The 22,239-nt window shown below is 37.3% G+C and overlaps 1 protein-coding gene across 1 annotated transcript in view; it reads right to left on the bottom strand.

Moving 5' to 3' along the window:
- Positions 1-50: 50 nt before the first annotated feature.
- The window catches only part of cacna1c (calcium channel, voltage-dependent, L type, alpha 1C subunit), a 140,453-nt gene continuing 118,264 nt past the window's right edge, over positions 51-22,239 (bottom strand). The window contains exons 36-53 of the mRNA XM_073837781.1: positions 21,948-21,995; positions 18,661-18,798; positions 17,646-17,711; positions 17,410-17,501; positions 17,173-17,329; positions 16,842-16,969; positions 16,608-16,704; positions 16,419-16,521; positions 16,211-16,312; positions 14,573-14,700; positions 14,346-14,486; positions 12,699-13,045; positions 12,563-12,589; positions 11,254-11,370; positions 8,552-8,673; positions 8,347-8,444; positions 7,916-8,260; positions 51-5,591 (exon numbers count right to left, since the gene is read on the bottom strand). Of these exons, the coding sequence (XP_073693882.1) occupies positions 5,241-5,591; positions 7,916-8,260; positions 8,347-8,444; positions 8,552-8,673; positions 11,254-11,370; positions 12,563-12,589; positions 12,699-13,045; positions 14,346-14,486; positions 14,573-14,700; positions 16,211-16,312; positions 16,419-16,521; positions 16,608-16,704; positions 16,842-16,969; positions 17,173-17,329; positions 17,410-17,501; positions 17,646-17,711; positions 18,661-18,798; positions 21,948-21,995 (2,607 nt within the window). The 3' untranslated portion in view covers positions 51-5,240. The remainder of the gene's footprint in view (positions 5,592-7,915; positions 8,261-8,346; positions 8,445-8,551; positions 8,674-11,253; positions 11,371-12,562; positions 12,590-12,698; positions 13,046-14,345; positions 14,487-14,572; positions 14,701-16,210; positions 16,313-16,418; positions 16,522-16,607; positions 16,705-16,841; positions 16,970-17,172; positions 17,330-17,409; positions 17,502-17,645; positions 17,712-18,660; positions 18,799-21,947; positions 21,996-22,239) is intronic.

Below are 22,239 nucleotides of genomic sequence, written 5' to 3'. Positions count from 1 at the left end.
TACCTGTGGACTTTGTCGTAATTGTTCATAAGATGGAGAAGAACCAAACCTTAGGAAATTCACTTTATTTGCAATTGTTTAATAACATCATTCCTCAGATAAAAATGCAATATTACAGGAATATACAGCAGAGATTAATTTAAAACTTCCTGTCAAGAACCATACAATCTAAAGATATTTTTTAGTTTTTATTTACTGGTAGCGTGCGTTATAAGCAAGACACACTCTGTCACCAAAGACAGACTGACAGATACAGATACAAACTGTACAATCACTTATTTACAAATCCAATTTTTTGTCGTTTTTTCGTTCACTTTTTTTTTGAAAATAGGAGTAGAAAAAGTGATTGAATCTTCAGATTTACGTAGCGTACTCTTTTTAAAATCTAAATGAACAAATGAAAGAATGATGAAATGAAACAAAAGAGTCTCAGCAAAAGTAGAGGAGGGAATGACAGACCATGCAGACGTCTCACAGAGTTTTCAATAACACCTGGGGTCTAAACTCGATTAAATACTCCAAAATGGGAATGACCTCTGACGGTGTTTCGTGAGAGACCTGAATGGTCAGCACTGATGCCTTCGAATTCTACCAAAAGCACGACACGCATCTAATTTTACTTCAGCTCGTTAATCTAACAAACAGCTCAGGACCTCGAGACTACACTTCCCGTTCGCACTTGCTCGAAAATAAAGCAACTGAGACGATCCGCTCAAAGATACCTCTCTTTAAACGTAAACCGAATCGCCTCCGACCGCAGGAAAATAGTGGCATTAACAGAAAGAATCGCGGGCTGCATCTGTAGACGAGCGAGCGTCTGGGAATCGACTCCCTCAGTCCTGCCACCCATTAGAGAAAGAGAGACCCAACAAATCAAGCCATCAAACAGAGCATTACTTCCATCTCTGCAGAAAGAAAGCAAGAAGAAGTTGTTAAAAGGTTTACTCATACATGGAGATTTGTGCAATATTAACTCTTTGAGCTCCTCATCCTAATCATTACCGTTCCGACCATCTCCTTCATGTCTCTAGTGCTACATTCGCTGGGTGGAACTAGAGGCGGGGAAATGCCACTCGAAAACCTCAAATTGGTGTCGCAATCAGTGCACTAAAAAACGCCGAACAAATCTGCATTAGTTATCGTCCCACCTGTTGAAATGAAACTATGGCAAGATTGACGTTTTGAGCTTAGGGCGAAATTAATATTTACACGACAGCTAAAAATCATCTATGCATAAATTCATCCGTTACTTGGATAATGTGAACGACGTGTCGAACTAAACGTGGTTTAAATGTGCAAATTGTGATTATTGCATCACCACCTTAGCTTTTAGGTTATCATTAAAACTCATTAATGCACTACATTAACTTATAATATCAAATTAACAGTCATATAAAGGAGGACATTAGAGATACGTGCTACACAAAGGTTAAACCAGAGGGCAGACATTGCACCTGTCCAGGCTTTCTCCGGGTCAAAGGTCAACCCCCACGGCACGTTCCTTCAGTCTGACACATGCAGAATTGCCATACGAACACGCATAAACCCGGAACGATGCTTGAACCTCAGCTTGAACGTCCTTAATAAATCCACTTTACTGGGTTTATCCAAACGAAACGAAAACACCCTAACGACGTGAACTCGAATGCTGCTCATTTGTTATGAATAGTTCTAACTTTTTTCTGAGGGGGGTTATATATTTCCAAAAATATTAGGCATTAAATGCATTTAAAACCATTTTCCAATACACCCTTTAACTGGGGAAACTTATGTGCTACTGCTACAGATGGCAAACCAAAATCCATCAGGAGAGCAACCTACACTTCCCCTTCTGAAATATCATCCATCACATCACCTTCATGAAATATCTAAACTTCCATCTGATAAATATCTCTCATATATTAAAATATATAAAATAACTTCTGATTCTCTGAGAGAAGAAAAGCTACATTACAACCATTTGGGCAAAAACCTCACTGAGCAACTAATAAAATATTCAGTCAAATATTTGGTACATTTCCCCAAGGCCTGAGCAGACAGCTCTCTGTGTTCATTCATTAAGCGTAGTTCCATTCAACACAGGCGCTGCTTTTGTGTCACGAAAGCTTGTGGCTTTTCCACGCTGTTCTATCATGTGCAGGTGCTCGGAGGGGAACGTGATGCGTTGATCTGAATAAAAAGCAGCTGTGAAAAAGCCCTCGGATTCGGAATCACGATTAATCTCATTGCACTCAACACCCAACCATCCAGAGTTTCAAAAGGAGCTACTACGAATGATGAATTACTCTATATTTCTCTATCATAGATTTAATTTCTATCTATACGTAGTCACTACATACATTCTCAAACACAGTTGTGTGTAGCCATTTTAACCCTGACATTCAGCAGATATAGATGAGTTTATATTGTCTCTTTTCATGTGTTAGTTCTTTACCATAAGTCCATAAAAATATACAATCATTGGCTAATGAAGGGAGAGGAGGGCTCCGCCTGGCAAAGACAAGAACAGAAAATTCAAGCTAAATCTCCTCGCCGAACGCAGATTGTCCATGAGACTTAAATGAAAGGGGATTTCGAATGCTTCCGCCTCAGGAATTAATGTGCATGACCAACAAAACGCCTTCACTGTGATGTCTGCCGAAGACAGGACAAGGAGGGTGAGTGAATGAAAAGATAAAGAGGGGAAAAAGCGAGTGAAAGAGAGAGAGCTGCTCTTGCGTATCATGCACCTTTCAGCTGAGCACAAGATATGCAAAATCATTTTCACACCAACGAGACGCTTCTCTCCTCCGTCCGTATATTTACACCTTCGCTCCTAGTCATCAGTGTTTCCTCAATGTTTAAAAAATGAAAACAAAACAAAATAGTTAGTCAAAACGCTTGGCACACCAAAAAGAATCCTCATGCAGAGATAATTGAAACCAACAGAAGAAAAACATCGAACCGAACTGACCCGCACAAGATTATTTCAAAATACTCAATACTCAAATGCACCCGATTTCAAGTATGACAGGTTCTTCAATTTAAAGTTCTGTAACTTAATACACAACAGTGAATATATTTCTCTCTGTATCGTAGATTTTTGTACAGCTGTAGATCTGAAGGAAACTGTTGTACAGTCAAAGTTATTGCATTGTTTTTGCATATCTTGTGGTATGCAAGCACGTACGCATGCACTCACGCACTCATCCTGCATATACTAACATATACGAACACCACACAGACGTGCTCGTTTCCGCACTCTGCATATATGCTAAACACGGAGAAACTCGCACACGTACACAACCAAGGCCTCGATAATATGCCTGGGGCAGCCTCACAATGACATATGGCACGTGTGTGTAGGAGATATGAGGGTGTGGTGGCGGCTTTGGAACAGAGCAGGTGGGTTCTGGCTACATTTGTCACGTTTGTTTTCACAAGCTTTGCATCGTCCTCAGAGCAGAGACCTCCTGTAAACATTCAGGAACTCATTCAACCAAAACAAAACTAAACAACAGCACAGGACTGGAGACTGAGATCGAATGCGGTGTTATAGAAAGTGAAGAGTCAGCTGGACAAAAATAGTCGGTTATCTATTCATATATGGAAAGAGAAATTCATATCGTCTGAAGTAGTGTGCAAAACGGTGACAGAACTTCGAACCCGGTCTAGTGTGGCACGAACAGAGAGACGCCTGGAAGTGGATTGGTCAGGTTTCTCATCAGCGCATGTGTTTTCTATCCCGTCGACACGTTTCCAACACAATGCTAACGCTTCAACACCTTATTTGCATAATAGATCGATAAGTAGTTCTCTGTGTGTCTGCCCAACTGCATGGAAACAGTGCTAAACCCAGCAGAAAAATATCCTTAACAATAATAGTAGTAATAATAATAATAGCAATCAATAACATTGTATGATGATGACACTGCTGATGTTGGTACTTTCATAATGATGGTCATATATTTAGCCCTGTGTGAACTACATTATAGAGTTTTTTTTTTCTTTTGAAATGATGCGCTACCCAGACATCCCTGAATACTCCACCCTTCCTCTCCTCAAAGTGCACCTTTACTGACCTTCCGAAGATCTGCTGTTTCCTGTGTCGAGCAGGTGGGACCGTGACAGAATCGCAGCTGTCGGCTGAATGTTTCTGGAGATCAGCAGTGAAGAAATGTCAGTAGTTTGAGTCCGATCCAACAGCAGCCATGAGACCTGTCAGTGCTACCTGCGTCCAGGTGAGTGACACCGCTCATTTACAGCTTGTGAGCTACCAATAAACATTGTGAGAGAGACCGGACCCCCCCCCAACCCCCCCGGCGGAACACGCTTTGCCTCTGACAGGAATAAATAAATAAATAATTTTTTTGTGTGTGTGTCTGTCAGAGGCGTTAGATTCACAACACTGCATCTGGCATAAACATCTTAAATGCCTTCAATAATAATAATAATAATAATAATTTAAGAAATAAAAACAGCATCCATCTGTGTGCAATCCAAGATAAACAACATTACAAACACTAAATGCTGAAAAAACAAAACAAAACCTGAAGCAGATCCGGATTAAAAGGCCACTGATGCAATGACCCGTACCTTGCACAGCTAGCAGCTACCTGAAAGCCGTAACGGTACACGAGAAAGAGCAATTCAGGGAGTTCAGTCTTCCGCTGATGAAAAGAAAAGCTGCAGGCTTAACTAGAGAAATCAAATCCAGAAAGCAGCAAACTCATCAAATGAACACAAAAGAAAAAGCTGGATGGATGAATGGACGGACAGCCCCGTGAAAGGAAAGAGAGAGCCGCTCCAATGTGTCCCTCTGAGCATCTCTCAAACCTGTGACGGCTCCACGGCCCCTCGAGATCCACCTGCTCGGCACCACGCGTCCACACAGACGCTGCGGCCATCGAGTCCTACCGCCGCACGCCGGCGGACAGATCCCAACGGCGCATCTTTCCGCATCTTCGTTCCCTGCTCGGTCAGGGTTACGTTTCCGTACTGCAATCAAGGTTGTGAGAACTGTGAGGCACTTTAGAAACACACACACACACACACACACAAACATGTACACACGCCTACTCGCTCGTGCTCTCGCAAACACACGGACGAACTAAAAAACCAACTCGGTCTCAGCTAAGCAGAATGGCCTTATACCCCTACGGTAGGTACACGCAACAGACGGGTCAGACTGCAGGACAGCAGTGTCCTCAGAGAGAGCTGGGCTAAGACACAGGAAGTCCTCCGTGCTGCTGCGGTTCCCCCTACAAGCTCGTCACGCACTCCATGTCCTCGTCCTCCATCAGAGTGCTGTTTCGCTGGCTCGGGCCCTCGGAGTGCTCTAGCTCTGCCCCCAAAAGCTCGTCGGAGCCCGAGGCGGTCGAGAGGCCCAGCGCGTGGCTGCAACGGGACTCCTGCGAGCCAGTGTCTCTGCACTGTATGAAGGGTAGCAGGTTTCCGTTGGCGTTGGGCGGCGCGTTGGCGTTGAGAATGTTATCTGCGGCGTTCTCCATCTCCTCCATGGTCATGTCGCAGGCGTCCGCTAGCTCCTGCTTCGCTACCTGGATGAAGGAGGGATCCTGTGCATAGTGACCCAAACCCTCGGATATCAACACCTGAGGAAAAAAAGAACGAAAACTTTTGAACACACCTAATACTCTTAAAACACTGATGTCATTTGGACTATTTTAACAATTCCTTACTACCTTTCTGGGCCTTGAATGTGTCAGTTGCGTTGCTGTCTATGCAGGGTCAGAAGCTCTTGGATTTCATTAAAAATATATTTATTTGTGTTCCGAAGATGAAGATGAACGAAGGTCTTGGGTTTTGAACAACATGAGGGTGAGTGAGTAATGACAGAATTGTCATTTTTGGGTGAACTATCCTTTTAAGGGTGTTTTTGCAGCAATGTCAGGTCCTCAAATAAATGGTTCTTTTCTTAGTGAAACATTTTGATATTTTCTTTTTTGTGCAGTGAAAACGGTTGATGTATGCTAAAGGTTCTTCATGAAACCATAGATGTCAATAAAGAATTGTTATTTTTTGTGTAGTGTAGGAGAATATGGTATTAAAAAAGGAACTATTAAATATCACACCACTTTCTCCACTTAATTAATCACAGTATATTAAGATAATTTTGTATTGCAAGTGTTTTGTTTAAATGTGCAAATGAGGCATTATCTAATTTCATTTGCACTAATTTGCATACATTTCCAGTCCAGAAATCTAGGTAAAGCTATGTTCAAATCGTAATTAAATGTTTTAACAGGGAGGATTTTTTATCTTTATCACTCTATAAGTCTGAAAGTTATGGAAGCCAATTCTAACTTTTTTCTCACAATTCTGATTTTTTTTTTCTTCGAAATCCAAGTTTATATCTTGCAACTCTTGAGTTTTTTTTTTCTCATAAATGCGAGTTTGTATCTCACAATTCTGACTTTTTTCTCACAATCCTGACTTTTTTTTTTAGAATGAACTCATAATTCTGACAATTCTTTTAAAAGCAATTCAGACCTTTTTTCTTGCAAATGTGAGTTTGTATCTTGCAATTCTGACCTTTTTCCCTTTCAATTCCAAGTTTATATCCCGTTTCTGCCACTGAATAAATAAAATAAAAATAAAAAAGGTAATTGCAATTTTTTATTTTACAATTCTGACTTATTTTCTTGCAACTGCTAGTTTACATCTCGCAATTCTGAAAAAAAGTCAACTGTGAGATATAAACTATTTCTGAGTTTCAAAACAGACTTTTTTTTCTCAGAATTGAAAGTTTATATCTTGTAAGTATCTGACAGAATTGTGAGTTTTAAGAACTTTAAAAACTCAATTCTGAGAGAAATTATTTCACAATTGTGATTTTTTTTCTCAGAATTAGGTCAGAATTGCGAGATATAAACACGCAATTGCTGGTAATAGTGTTTGTGTCTCACAATTCTGACTTAATTCTGTGGGGAAAAAAAAACTATTGCGAGATATAAACGTGTAATTCAGATTTTTTTTTCAGAAGTGCATGATATAAACAAGCATTTCTGACTTTTTTTTATGTAAACTCCTAATTCTGACTTTTTTCTCAGAATTTCAAGTTTATTTTGAGCAATTAGGAGTTTACATCCTGCAGTTCTGACTTTATCTCATAATTCTGACAAAGTCGCAGTTGCAAGTTGTAAAAATTGCAAGAAAAATTGAGAGTTTATATCTTGCAATTGTGACATTTTTCTCAGAATTGCAAGTTTATATCTCGCAATTCTGACATGATTGAAGAGTTATTAATCAAAATTGTGATATACAAACACATATCTGAAAAAATGTCATATATCTCGCAATTATGACTTTATTTCTTGCAATTGTGCGTTTATATCCCACAAATCTTGACTTTATATATAACAATTCTGACAAAAAAGTCTGATGTAAACTCACGATTGTGAAAAAAAAGTGAGATTTGTGAGTTAAAAAGTCTCAATTACTACTGAATTTTAAACTTTTTATTCAGGGGCAGAAATACTCACATAGAAAATACTATCAACAGCCAGAAAAAAATCACAATATTTAATAATAACTTGTTATAAATGTTATATGAAAAAAACACAATTGTAAAAACCTTTAGAATAAAGATAGGAATAAAAACTGTAAAGTTTGGTGTTTGGAAGGGCTACTGACATGAAGATTTCTGTTTTGGTGCATGAGAAAAAACTCCTTTTGAGAAAACATTAATTCAAGGTATGTACTGTAATTAACATCTAAGAAGCAAATAGATGAAGTGTAAAAAAATAAACACTTAAATGTGTATTTTTGGATGTTTTCTATCCACTAGTTTGAAAGATGACTAATTTTTGCAAACAAAATAGCCCTAAACCTTAAAAACGACCAGTGCAAAAATAATGACCAATGCAACGGTTTGGCCTGTAGCGTCTTGCTTAAAGAAAGAGAAAATGCGGCTTACCGCCTCCACGAGGCTGCCGGCGCTCCCGTGTGCAAGGGATATGGAGTCTCTGCGTGTGACCGGAGGAACTGTGAGGGACACGGGTCGCTGCGTCCTCTGCACGCTTCCGCTGTGGTTGCCGTTACTGTCACTGTACCACGAGCTGCAGTTCACAGACGGCATGCTGCTGTTGAGTTTCTCGTAAGATCCGCTGCCCTCCAACCGCAGAGACGGAACGGGCTGGTAGCACGGCCCTCCCCCGCAGCGGCCGCTGGGACTCGCAGGAGGTGTGGAACACAGACGCGTGAACAGCGTCGGAGAATGACTCCGTCTCAGCAAGGGACTCAACCCTGCCACAGCCAGAGCCTTTAAAAACCAGAACATGACTAAGTGAAATGGACAAAAAAACATTTGTCAAGCATGTGTTTGTATGTGCGTGTGCATAAGCTCACCTGATGATGCACTAGGTGCAGTGGTAGTGCTGTTTTCTGAGAAACGTCAGGTCTGTTATGTTTTCTCAGACACTCTAAGTGAAAGGAAGACCGTCGACCTGTGTTCAAAAGTATATATGCATTTGATTTCAGCATCACATTGCGAAGCAAAACTAATGACTGTACTGGTTTATATTAATTGTAATGAATGTGTGCGAGTATGTACCCAGTGCAGTGGGGCAAAGAAAGGCCCTTCGCCGTGGAGACTGCCACGGCCTCCTCTCCTCCCCTACATCCGCCTCCACCATGGGAGCCAACTGCTTGCTCTCTTCATCCTGAAATTCTAGCCTGCATCCCACAAACAAATTAAGAGTATTAAAATATTATTTTTTCTAGGAGCCTGAATCTCACAAATCTGTCAAGTCTGGGTCCAAATGTATCCCCCCAAAAAAGAATAAGAAATTATATTTTGCACAGTTTGAAATTATTTCGTTTGAAAGAAGTCTCTGTGCTCATCAAGACTGCATTTATTTGACTAAAAATACAATAAAAACAACAATATTGTTAAATATTTTTTAATTGAAAATAATTTTCAGCTTTATCACTTTTTATTCTTTATTCACTACTGAATAAAGAATAAAAATTGTAATTAAGGAGCCTTTATCTCCTAATTGTAAGTTTTTTCTTAGAATTTGTGAGATAACTTCTGACTTTTTCTCGCAATTGTGAGATATAAAAGTTGAGATAACTTGTAATTCTGACTTTTTTCTCACAAATGCGAGTTTGAATCTAGCAATTCTGACTTTTTTCTCGCAATTTCGAGTTTATATCTTAGATAGAAACTCTGTCTATTGAGATGTCAACTTTTTCCCTCACAATTGTGACTTTTTTTCTGAGAAACGAGTTTGTATCTCGCAATTAACTTTTTCTCGCAATTTTGACTTTTTTCTCAGAATTACAAGTTTATATCTCGCAATTCTGCCTTTTTTCTCAGAATTACGAGTTTATATCTAAAAACAAAGGTCACATTAAACTCAATTTTGAGAAAAAAGTCACAATTGTTAGATATAAACTCGCGATTCTGAGGAAAAAAATCACAATTGTAAAATATAAACTCAATTCTGAGAAAAAAAAAGTTGAGATAACAAGCAATTCTGACTTTTTTTCTCACAAATGCGAGTTTAAATCTAGCAATTCTCACTTTTTTTCCCGCAATTTCGAGTTTATATCTTGCATATATACTCTGTATCTATCTATTGAGATATAAACAGTAAACAATTGTGATTTTTTTCTTTGCAATTGTGACTTTTTTTTGAGAAACAATTTTATATCTCATAATTGACTTTCTCGCAATTGTAACTTTTTTCTCAGAATTACCACTTTATATCTCGCAATTCTGCCTTTTTTCTTAGAATTGCGAGTTTATATCTAAAAAAGGTCACAATAAACTCAATTCTGAGAAAATATTAAATTTTTAGATATAAACTCAAAAATTTGCAATTGCGAGAAACAAAACTCACAATTGCATGATGTAAACTCGCAATTCTTGGAAAAAAAGTCACAATTGTGAGATATAAACTCGTAATTCTGAGGGAAAAGTCACAATTGCGTGAAATAAAATCACAATTGCGTGATATAAACTCACAATTATGGGAAAGAAGTCACAATTGCAAGATAAAAACTCGTAATTCAAAAAAAAGTCACAATTGCGAGAAATAAAGTCACAATTGCGTGATATAAACTCACAATTCTGGGGAAAAAAGTTACAATTGCAAGATATAAATTCTTATAATTTATATATAAAAAAGGGTCACAATAAACTCAATTCTGAGAAAAAAGTCACAATTGTAAGATATAAACTCGCAATTTTGAGAAAAAAACTCACAATTGCGAGATATAAACTCACAATTCTGGGGAAAAAGACATAATTGCAAGATATAAATGTGTAATTCTGAAAAAGAAGTCACAATTGTGAGATATAAACTCGTAATTCTGAGAAAAAAAAAATTTCACAATTGCGACATATAAACTCGAAATTCTGAGAAAAAAATGTCACAATTGTGTGATATAAATGTGCAATTCTGACTTTTTCTTGTTCTATATCTCACAATTCTGAGAAAAAAGTCACAACTGCAAGATATAAACTCGTAATTCTGAGAAAAAAAGTCATAATTGCAAGAAATAAATGCGTAATTTTGAAAAATAAGTCACAATTGCGACATAAACAATTCTGAGACAAAAAAGTACCAATTGCGAGATATAAACTCATAATAAAAAAATTAAAAAGTGAGAATTGCGAGATGTAATTGCAAGAAAGAAAGAAAAAGTCACAATTACTTTTTATTTTTTATTCACATGATCCTTCAGAAATCACTCTAATATGCTGATTTGCCGCTCAAGAAACATTTCATATTATTATCAATGTTGAAAACAGTTGTGCTGCTAAATTTTTGTATAATATATTTTTTACAATTCTTCAATGAATAGAATGTTTAATTTTCTCCTGCATTTACTTGAAATAGAATTCATTAACATTAACAGTAACATTCTAAATGTCTCTCTTAAATATTCACTATCACTTTTGATCAATTTAACGCATTCTTGTGGAATAAAAGTATTAATCTCTTTCAAAAAATTTTACTGACACCAAATTTTTCATTGAAATTGAGTGAATTTATATAATGAATTTGTATAAAATCAATTATATTTTTAGGACTATTATGATCACAGCACTAAAGTAAGGCACTATTAAAATTAGGGGGTTGAGGGGGTCAGATTCGGCATCTTCTAGTAAGCTATTTTTGCCAATTTATAGAAAGAAAATAAGCTATTCAAGGTCATGCATTAAACTGCATCTCACACCCTCCTGTAGCTTATTGTTGTATTAAGTATTCTGATATAAAAGAAAAGAAATAAATGCATTATTACATGTCCATTGAAAGCATGGTCTGATCTCTCTCATCTAGAAATGTTTCATCATACGTCTCTTCTGTAGATGCTTCCTCTCGCCGAATTATAGGGAGACGACTGTCACTGGAATCAGAGCTACACAAAACAAACAAAAACACACAAGTGAACTACAAGCATATTGCACAACTTTATCATCTGCTCTATACAGACAACAGCAGATACTCTCTCCTCAAGCTCTCATAAGGCAATGTGAACACAATTAATTATAGCAGTTTACAGCACAGCTTTAACTGGTTGTGTCACATTACAGAAGCACTGTTATTATTTTTGCATGGAAACCTTATGATATTAGATTTAAGAGGTGGAAACGTTTGTCAAGGGACACTTCATAAAGACTGAAGCTCTACTAGAAATAAGTGCATATCCTGTTGTTTGGATTGTGCTGCATCTGTTAGTACAAAAAAACATGCTTAATAGCTGTTTGTGGAATTGGTGCTTTTGTAATTTGGTCTAAATGAAGAGCCCCTTCAGTACAGCCTGGAAATGACCAGCAGAATGAGCTTCAGCACAAACAACAACATGGCCTAGCAGAGCGGTTCTCAACTGGTGGGTCACAAAGAAAAATAACTGAAAATGTAGATGAAAACAAATGAAACTAACCATATGAACATACTTAGTTATGATAAACAGGCCACCATTTTATATTACAAAATAAATAGGCTATGCTGTGTTCGAAATGTTAAATTTTTTTTTAAAGGCAAATCAGAATATTAGAATGATTTCTGAAGGATCATGTGACTGGAGTAATGATGCTAAAAATTCAGCTTTGAAAGCACAAGAATAAATTACATTTTAAAATATATTCAAATAGAAAACTGTCATTTTAAATAGTAAAAATATGTTAAAATTTGACTGTTTTTGACGTACTTTGGATCAAATAAACGCAAGCTTGGTGAGCAGAAGAGACTTCTTTAAAAACATTGAACTATCTTACATGTTTTAAAAACTTTTGACTGGTAACATGAACTTGCTGCTTCACCCTTACCATAAAAAAGCATGAAAAACATGAACATGATTTGTTGCTGGAAGCATAAAATCTAGCTGCTGACTGAAAACCAGTTGAGAACCACTGGCCTAGCACATGCTTATTCAGCTGTTAGCCAATCAGGAAAGCCGCTCACAGATCCTGCTAGTATAGACTGGATCTCTCAACACACTGAAAATGTGTTGCACACATTTCGCTTCAGATCCACCCCAGTATGGACAGAGCACATGACACCCTTCCTTAATAAACAGGTCTTTCTTGGTCTCTACATGAGGAACGTACCGCATAAAACTGTCATAGTAACAGCTCCTGGTCCACATGAGACAATCAGGGGTGAAACAAACCACAATCAGGAACCAATAACTCCCTACTAATTCACACATTTGCATTCAACACCAGAAAGCATATGTCATCATACCTCTTGTTAGGAAAGCACCATGGTACCGTGGGCCGTGGTAGTGGGACGGTGGTGAGGGGCGGCCCCGTGTGTCCGTCCACCGTGCTAACGGTAGGTTTTGGGTAACGGTGTCCGATGGCTGTGTTGTTGGCGTTGTTTATGTTTGCGTTGGATCCTGAGGAAGAGTAACTGCTCGGAGTGAAGGTGGAGTCGACAAGCTTCTGATGAGAAGGAGATTCTGCCTCGCCAGGACTCCCGGATTTACTGATGTGCAACGGCCGCTGTGTTGTGAAGGACTGTGGGAAGGAGGCATGGCCGTCACTCTGGTGGTAGTAGTTGACGTGGTTCCCGAAGAGGCCGCCAGACCGCTGCAAAGACAAATAAGTGGTCACATTTACGTAAACCTTTTCATCTCTCTCCGTTCACATGTGGTATTAACATCTCCAGTTATTTTTTTTTAGTTTACAGAAGTCAACATTTGAATTGGATTACAAAAGTTGTCCTAAGAGGTATTGTTTTGGTTTAAGGACAACTCTGATGAAAGGTTTTGATCCACTTCAAATGTTGACTACTGTATATTTCACTCTTTTATAACCATCTGATCTGTGCGATGAGGGCAAAGCACTGTTCCTTCATGATTTCACTTGTACTTGACAAGCTTATAAAATTTGACACATTTATGAACCTAAAATGAACATAATGATTTTGTTGGCCTAATAACAAATGAAAACTCACCCCATTTCATTCAAGATGTTCATGTCTTTCGTTCTTCAGTCGAAAATAAACGTTTTTTGAGGAAAACATTCAATTTTTCTTCATATACTGGACTTCAATGGGGATCAATGGGTTGAAGGTCCAAACTGCAGTTTCAATGCAGCTTCAAAGGGCTCTACATGATACCAGCTTAGGAATAAGGGTCTTGTCTAGCTAAACGATGAGTCATTTTCTAAAAAAAATAAAAATTTGAATACTTTTTAACCACAAATGCTTGTCTTGCACTAGCTCTGTGATGAACATGTGCATCTTCACGCACGTTGAAAAAGTCATGTGCGGTTAGTTCTTTCTTTGGCTGTGTAGTTCGGTTCAAAAAGGTAGGCTAGAGCGACAAAGTTCATCTTATTTTACGTTGAATTTTTTGTAAAGGAAATATGGATGTTCGCTTTGTAAATGGCGCTGGTACTTCTGCCTACTTTGCGTATTGAGCTAGTGCAAAATGAGCATTTGTAGTTAAAAAGTATATAAATGTTCTTTTTTTTAGAAAATGACTGACTTATTCCTTTGCTGGGATTGTCTAGAGCCCTTTGTAGCTGCACAAACTGCAATTTGGACCTTTTAACCCATTGGCCACTATTGAAGTCCACTATATGGAGAAAAATCCTGGAATGTTTTCCCCAAAAACCTTATTTTCTTTTCGACTGAAGAAAGAAAGACATGAACATTTTGGATGACATGGGGTGAGTAAATCGTCAGGAATTCATTTTTTTATTCTGAAAGTGAACTAATCCTTCAGTGCTCAGTGATGAATCTAAACAAGCAGCTCTGTAACTCCGTGCAGCCTGGTTGGAAGATCTGGCTGATGGTCCCATGCAGGTAGGTGGGCTGAAGCTCCGGCAGCAGAAGCGATGACGTGAGCAGAGCGGAGGAAGAAAATAAGAGGGAATATCAGACCTTTACCCTGAAGATATCATCCTCAGAAGCAGCACACACGGTTTCCTTCATGGCTCTCTCCAGCTCCTCCTCCACAGTCAGGTCTCCTGATATCGCTCTTCTGATCTCAGGACCCATATCATGCAGTGTACGCAGGCCAGCCTGGTCACACACACACACAAACAGGGACATTCATATGCAAACAAAACACACATTTTTTGTTATAGCCAATGGTCTTATGGACCTACCTGCAGTGAAAGAGCAGTCTTTGGAGGAATTTTGGCCACCAGGCCCTGTTCCTTGCGCTTCTTAAATTTCCTGAAGTATTCCTGAATCAGGAATGTGGCATAGAACTTCCCCACTGTTACTTCATCATCTGTTGGCAACAAACACACATTTTTATTTTAGTTATTAAACATACTGTTTTAAAGTTTTGAGATAAATATTACAGCATAGTTGGTACACAAGTTCGGGATCAGTGCCTTTTTTGAAAGAGAGAGAAATTATGTTTTTGAACAAGAATTAAATAACACCTGTTTTAACACTGATAATAATAATAAATGTTTTTTCAGCATCAAATCAGCATCTGAAGTTGTATTAATTTCATTAACGAAAACTATGATGAAAAGTTTTTTCCCATGACTAAAATGAGACGATGACGAGACGACAATATGGTCTATAAACGATAATTGTCTATATCAACATGCAATATGGTTGACGATAAAAGATGAGACTAAAATGTTTTTTTTTTTATATAAAAACTTTAATCTATTTTTATTTTTTGTCGAAAAGACAAAGTATTATTGCGGACTGTATGTGTCTAATATGCAAGCTTCTAATGTGTGCAGTTGCCAGATATTAATAGTTCAAACCCCAAAATCAAAGCTTCTCTGTTAAAAGGATTCATTTTCTGTCCAGAATTACTATTAGGAATTTCACTTTTATAATACACATATATTATATATATATATATATATATATATTTATTTATTTATTTATTTTTTTTTATCGGTTTTCGTATTGTAGACAGAAAGAGCACAAGTCTTTGATATTCGTTTCTATAATAAATAGCCTATAATAAATCAGTATACAAGATTAGGTTAAAAAAGTGCATAAATTGACATTCTGTTGATGTGTGCTTATTGATGAACATGCAATATCTGAAATGTAAAAATACATTTCTCAAATTTTAACTATTATACAGCATGATGGAAGTTTTCATTGACTAAAACTAGACTAAAATGCTCAGACATTTAGCCGACTAAAACTTGACTAAACAAAAACCAAGCAAGTTTGACTAAATAAAAAGTACATTTGAACACAGAACTAAGACTAATTTAAAAGACGTAGGCCTGGTTTCACAAACAAGGCTTAAAATAAACCAGGATTAGGCCATAGTTCAAATTGGGACATTTAAGTAAATTTGAAAAACATGCCTTTCTGGTGTACATTTTGAGACAAAACAAAGTCACTGATGTATTTTAAGATCAGTCAGTGCAAGTTTCTTTCAGATGAAAGAGCTCAGACTTGCATTTTAATCTAGGCTTAAGCCTTGTCTGTAAAACCAGGGGTAAAGCTAAATAAAAAATGTCTAATTAACACTAATCTGAAGAATCATGTTCAGAGAATTCAGCTTTGTTGCCACAGGAATAAATTACTTTTTTAAATATTTTACAATAGAACACATTTATTTTAAACAGCAATAATGTGTCTCGATATTACTGTTTTTACTGTATTTTTAATCAAATGAATGTAGTCGTGGTGAGCATAAGAGACTTCTTTTAAAATCATTAAAAGTTTTTAATTGATATGTATTGGAAAAATTATATAGACCCTAAATTTTGATTGGAAGTGTATATATTGGTTGACCTTTTGCCACCCCTTACCTCCAGCAGGGGGAACGACTTGATCCAGCAGCTTCATGCTCGTCCTCTTCCAGATCTTCTTCACGATGGCCCTGAGTTCCTCATTTGCTTGCTCCAGGTTACCTGACACAAACACATTCAAACAGTGACCTTTCTGTGCATGAAGATTGGCATGTATATTGAATTTGTGTGTTTATGGACTGTATGAGTGTGTATGATGTTTCCACACCTTCAGTTTTGATGCGTAGAGCAGTTCGTACTAGAGCAAAGAGAGTTGCGTTGAACATCACTGTCCCGTCACTATTTAGAGGCATGTTCATGGACACAAGCCGCTGCAGATGTACAAATAAAGCAAGTCAAGTAATGTGTATAACGAACTACAGAATTGGTACGTTTTGGGATTTCGTGCTGTTTATACCTTGCATGCCACTCTATGTGGACAAAGCTTTCCAAATCCAAGGGGAGGCTGAATCCTGCGCAATAACGTCACCACATCCAGGTGCTTTATCCGACCCCTGCAATCACATTAAACTCAGTTTCATAAAATCTCTATTTCAGTCAGTACACTTAATTATTAATAAAATGATCTAGAAGCTGCAGTTGCTGGGAGGGAGTGGAAGTATGAAAGAGGAAGAAACAGGAAGTGACTGACTTGGCCTCAGGATCGTATTCTGCCCATATCCTCTTAAACTCATCCAGGTGATGCGGCCCCAAAATCGACCAATCACGTGTTAAATAGTCAAAGTTGTCCATGATGACGGCCACAAAGAGGTTAATGATCTGTGGGAGAGGAAGGATCTGAATCATCTTGTGCTAGCAAACCCCTGAATCACACCCGCTGCTTCTGTTATTATGGATACGGTAAACATTGTACGGAGGGGGTAAAGGATGTCATGCTGGTGAAGAAGATTTCACAGCAAATTTCACAGCTGATATACAATAACACAGTTGCTTACTGGGAACGAATATCGATGTCAACTCACCAGGAAGGCGCAAAGCATATAAAAGCTAACAAAGTAGATGATGGCAAAGTGGCTGCCACAGTCTTCAATGGAATGGTTGACATCTGCCCCCTTCTCACATGGGCGGTTTGGCGAACAGGCCAGCATGATTTCCTGCCATGCCTCCCCTGTTGCACACCTATAGAAATACACAAGCTCGATGTGAGAGAGAGACATCAAATGAGTGAAAGACAGAAAGAAAGCTAGAGGGAAACTGACCTGAAGAGCAGCAGAACAGCCTGAGGAAACGTCTGAAAGTTGTTGTTTCGGTTGATCTGGCTGTTGTCCCTCAGGGCAATCTTACCAAACATCTGTGGAGTCGGCAAAACATTACCCATCATGAATCGCTCAACACCAATATGTCCATGTACAAGTACAGGAGCTATAACAGACATGAAGGCATTTCCTTGGGGAAGATGAGGAGAGAGTGTGAAGCAAATGAAGCTGGGTCTGACCTGCATCCCAATGACGGCATAGATGAAAAACAGCATTACGATCAGCAAAGCAACATAGGGAAGAGCCTGTAAACAAACCGAGAGAGATGGAGAGGGGAAACAAGAAAAGATTAAATATACAGAGAAAATGCAAAATGCAGGAATATTGTGGAAAAATGGTTCATTTCAACAGTCACTTTTAGTTATGTTTCACTCTTAAAGAAGTAGTTCACTTCCAGAACAAAAATTTACAGGTAGTTTACTCACCCCATTGTCATCCAAGATGTTCATGTCTTACTTTCTTCAGTCGTTAAGAAATTATGTTTTTTGAGGAAAACATTTCAGGATTTCTCGCCATATAGTGGACTTCTATGGTGCCCCCGAGTCTGAACTTCTGTTTAAATGCTGTTTAAATGCAGCTTTAAAGGGCTCTAAACGATCCCAACCAAGAAAGAAGGGTCTTATCTAGTGAAATGATTGGTTATTTTCTAAATACAATTTATATACTTTTAACCTTAAATGCTTGTCTTGTCTAGCTCTGTGTCAACTCTGTGTATTCTGGTTCAACACAGCTAGGGTAGGTCGAAAAACTCCCATCTCATTTTCTCTTTCAACTTCAAATTCATCCTACATCGCTGCAGAAGTATCGACCCAGTGTTTTCAAAGTTAACATTGCAAAGAAGATCAAATGCCCTTTACAAAAAAAAAAAAGGTGAAACAGCAATGTAGGAGCAATGTAGGGTGGAATTAGGGGCACCATAGAAGTCCACTATATTGAAAGAACTCCTGAAATGTTTTTTCTCAAAAAACATAATTTCTTACGACTGAAGAGAGAAAGACATGAACATCTTGGATGACAACAGGGTGAGTAAATTATCTGTACATTTTTGTTCTGGAAGTGAACTTCTTTAACCTGAATGCCCTATAGTCAAATAACTGGATTGTCTGCTTTGACTTTGGCATAAAGTCTGGAGCAAAGTGCAACTATCTCTGAACAATTACACAAGAAAGTGCTGTCTAATTTCATTTTCCTCACCTGAAAGGATTTAATGAAGGTCCAGAGCAGCGTCCGAATGCCCTCTCCCCGAGACAGGAGCTTCACCAGCCTCATCACGCGGAACAGCCGAAAGAACGTGATTGAGATCCTGGCGTTATCTTCAGTGTTTTGGAGACCCTTTTTCAGCATGACAAACACACACAAATGCGTGTTCATGTGGAGGCATACACACACACATATATAACCCCAACCATTTGTACACCACCCAGAACAATTCAAGGTGACACACACACACAATAAAGTTAATACGTCTACAACAGCCTGTTAAACACTTCCACCAATAGCGAACTACAGAGACACAGAGGATGTCTGGTGGCTTTATGAAACAATGACAATATTCCAAATGGATGCAAAGCATTTATAGATATCTACCACAATACACAACACCCTTTAAGTTATAATCTGTCCAGCTAATCATATATACTTAATAAATACCCTAAAGCACTAACCTGCCATTGAAGCATTTAACACTATATTTCACAGGTGATATTAAAATCTATATATATATGTGTCACATACACAGACACTAAACCACAGACATTTACAGATGTTAAGTTTATCTCATCCTGCACCATTTCCACCACAATAAATAAATAAATAATAAAATAATGCTTTGGTAAATTATAATTATAACATTAAAAATCATTATGAGATACAAAGTCCTAATATGACAAAAAGTCAATTATGAGATTATGTCAATTATGATAAATTGAAATAAAGTAGAAATTATGAGATAGTATGTCAATTACGAAATAAAAAAGTAAATTATGATAAGTTGAAATAAAGTCAAAATTATGGAATAGTATGTCATTTATGGGAAAAAGGGCCAATTATGACAAGCTGAAGTAAGACAAAAGTCAAAATTATGATAGTAAGTCTATGAGATAAAAAAGTAAATTATGAGAAGTTGAAATAAAGGAAAAATTATGAGATAGTAAGTCAATTATGACATAAAAAGTCAATTTTGACAAGTTGAAATAAGACAGTCAAAATTATGAGATAGTATATCAATTATGAGATAAAAAGTAAATTATGAAAAGTTAAAATAAAGTCGAAATTATGAGATAGTATGTAAATTATAAAATAAAAAGTCAATTTTGACAAGTTGAAATAAGACAAAGTCAAAATTATGAGATAGTATGTCAATTATGAGAAAAAAAGTAAGTTATGACAAGTTAAAATAAAGTAGAAATTATGAGATAGTACGTCAATTACGAAATAAAAAAGTAAATTATGATAAGTTGAAATAAAGTCAAAATTGAAATGGAATGGAATAGTATGTCATTTATGGGAAAAAGGGTCAATTATGACAAGCTGAAGTAAGAGAAAAGTCAAAATTATGATATTAAGTCTATGAGATAAAAATTAAATTGTGACAAGTTTGAAATAAAGGAAAAATTATGAGATAGTAAGTCAATTATGACATAAAAAGTCAATTTTGACAAGTTGAAATAAGACAAAGTTGAAATTATGAGATAGTATGTCAGTTATGAGATAAAAAGTAAATTATGAAAAGTTAAAATAAAGTCGAAATTATGAGATAGTATGTCAATTATGAGATAAAAAGTCAATTATGACAAGTTGAAATAAAGTCAAAATTATGAGATAGTATGTCAATTATGACAATAAGACAAAGTCGAAATTTTGAGATAGTATATCAATTATGAAGTCAATTATGACAAGTTGAAATAAAGTCAAAATTATGAGATAGTATGTCAATTATGAGATAAGTCAATTATGACAATAAGACAAAGTCAAAATTTTGAGATCGTATATCAATCATGAAATAAAAAGTCAATTATGGCAAGTTGAAATAAAGTCAAAATTATGAGATAGTATGTCAATTATGAGATAAGTCAATTATGACAAGTTGAAATAAGACATTCAAAATGATGAGGTAGTAAGTCAATTATGGGATAAACAGTCAATTACGACAAATTGAAATAAGTCAAAATTATGAGATAGTAAGTCAATTATGAGATAAATTTTTTATTATAACAAGTTGAAATAAGACAGTCAAAAGTCTAAGATAGTGTGTTAATTATGAGATAAAAGGGTCAATTATAACAAGTTGAAATGAGACAAAAAATTATGAGATAAAAGTCACAATTGTGAAATGAGTTGACATTGTCTATAATGTCTATAGTCTTATAGACTATAGTCTATAATGTCTATAACTGACTGATGTCTAAAAAAAATCTATTATGACTATAAAGGCCATAATTATCTCATAACTGACTTAGTATGTCAATTTCAACTTTTTAATTCAAAACTTATTTGTTATAATTTTGACTTTCATTCATAATTCTGAGTTTTATCTTGTATTGACTTCCTATCTTATAATTCCGTGAAAATAATGATTTACCAAAGCATTATTTTTTCTTATGTGGCAGAAATGGGCTTATCCATTTATTCACGATTCTTTAAAATCTGCTATTTTACAGATGTAAAATACTATGTTACATAACCTAAACATTTACACAACACTGCTGCTTTTTGTTTCAAAGGTGCACTCAGTATTTTTTCCCCTTATTAAAAAGTTTTTTTGTACACATATAATTGTATCGTATGGTACTGCAGCCATATTAGTCACGACAAAAAAAAAATCGTTTTACGCGGAGGGGGTCACCTCATGCATGGGAGCTGCCATTTTGAGGTCACATGACTAACCAAATACAGTGCATTTTCTCTTAAAATTTCCACTTGTAGACTAAATTCCTGATATGCCTGACTGCAAAATGAGCATTTCTATTATCCACGCCAGTAGGTGTCAGTGTAAGCACAACACGGAAAAAATGACTCAGTGCACCTTTAAATCTCTGACACCTACATCTGCACACACATGCCCTGTAAAAACACATCACGCAAACCAAGCAAAACTGAGAATAAGCTTCATGCATGTGGACATCGCACAGGAAAATCGTCTTTTCACAAGCCCCAGCTGATTTGAGAGCTCTGCCACGTCGGTGGTGAACTGTCACACCAGAGCTGACCAGCAGAGGCCGACACTGGACTACACACAGAGAGAGCGATGACCATGTGACTACAGCGCACCAATGACAGGCATCGCAGCCTAGGGGAGGGGAGAGGTCGAGGCGATGGACACACTACCAGCATATACACGTGCCTGCCCAATGCCACAGTGATGAGAGAGAACACGTGCGTTCATGCCGAAGTCACATGGTGAATGACAGGTGTTGATGGACAGGTCGACAAGGTGACGGGGTGGAATGAGAGGTGGGGTTTTGGTTACCGTTGGTCCGTACCATTGGTCTTACCACAGAGGAGGGGGGAGAGGAGGAGGGGTCAGCTGGCTTTAAAGAAAGGCAGACAGATGAAAGCTATAGCAGCGCCAACCACCCACTGTACACCTGTGTGTGTGTGTTTGTGTGGGAATTTGTGTGGTAAAGTGTCCGTCAGTGCGTTTTGAGGTACATTTTTGCAGGGGAGACGCCTCATAGCACGTCTGTCTTTCTGCCAGCTGAGGGCGCTACAGCACATGGTCCATTTGAGGAGGAGCCATACGCTGTTCTGCAGCCGCAGACTGGAGGATGGGTT

Source organism: Garra rufa, chromosome 4 (assembly GCF_049309525.1).
Source record: "Garra rufa chromosome 4, GarRuf1.0, whole genome shotgun sequence".
In the NCBI taxonomy this organism is placed as follows: Eukaryota; Metazoa; Chordata; class Actinopteri; order Cypriniformes; family Cyprinidae; genus Garra; species Garra rufa.
The sequence above is the reverse complement of the archived record's forward strand: the minus strand, read 5'-3'. Positions and strand labels throughout refer to the sequence as shown.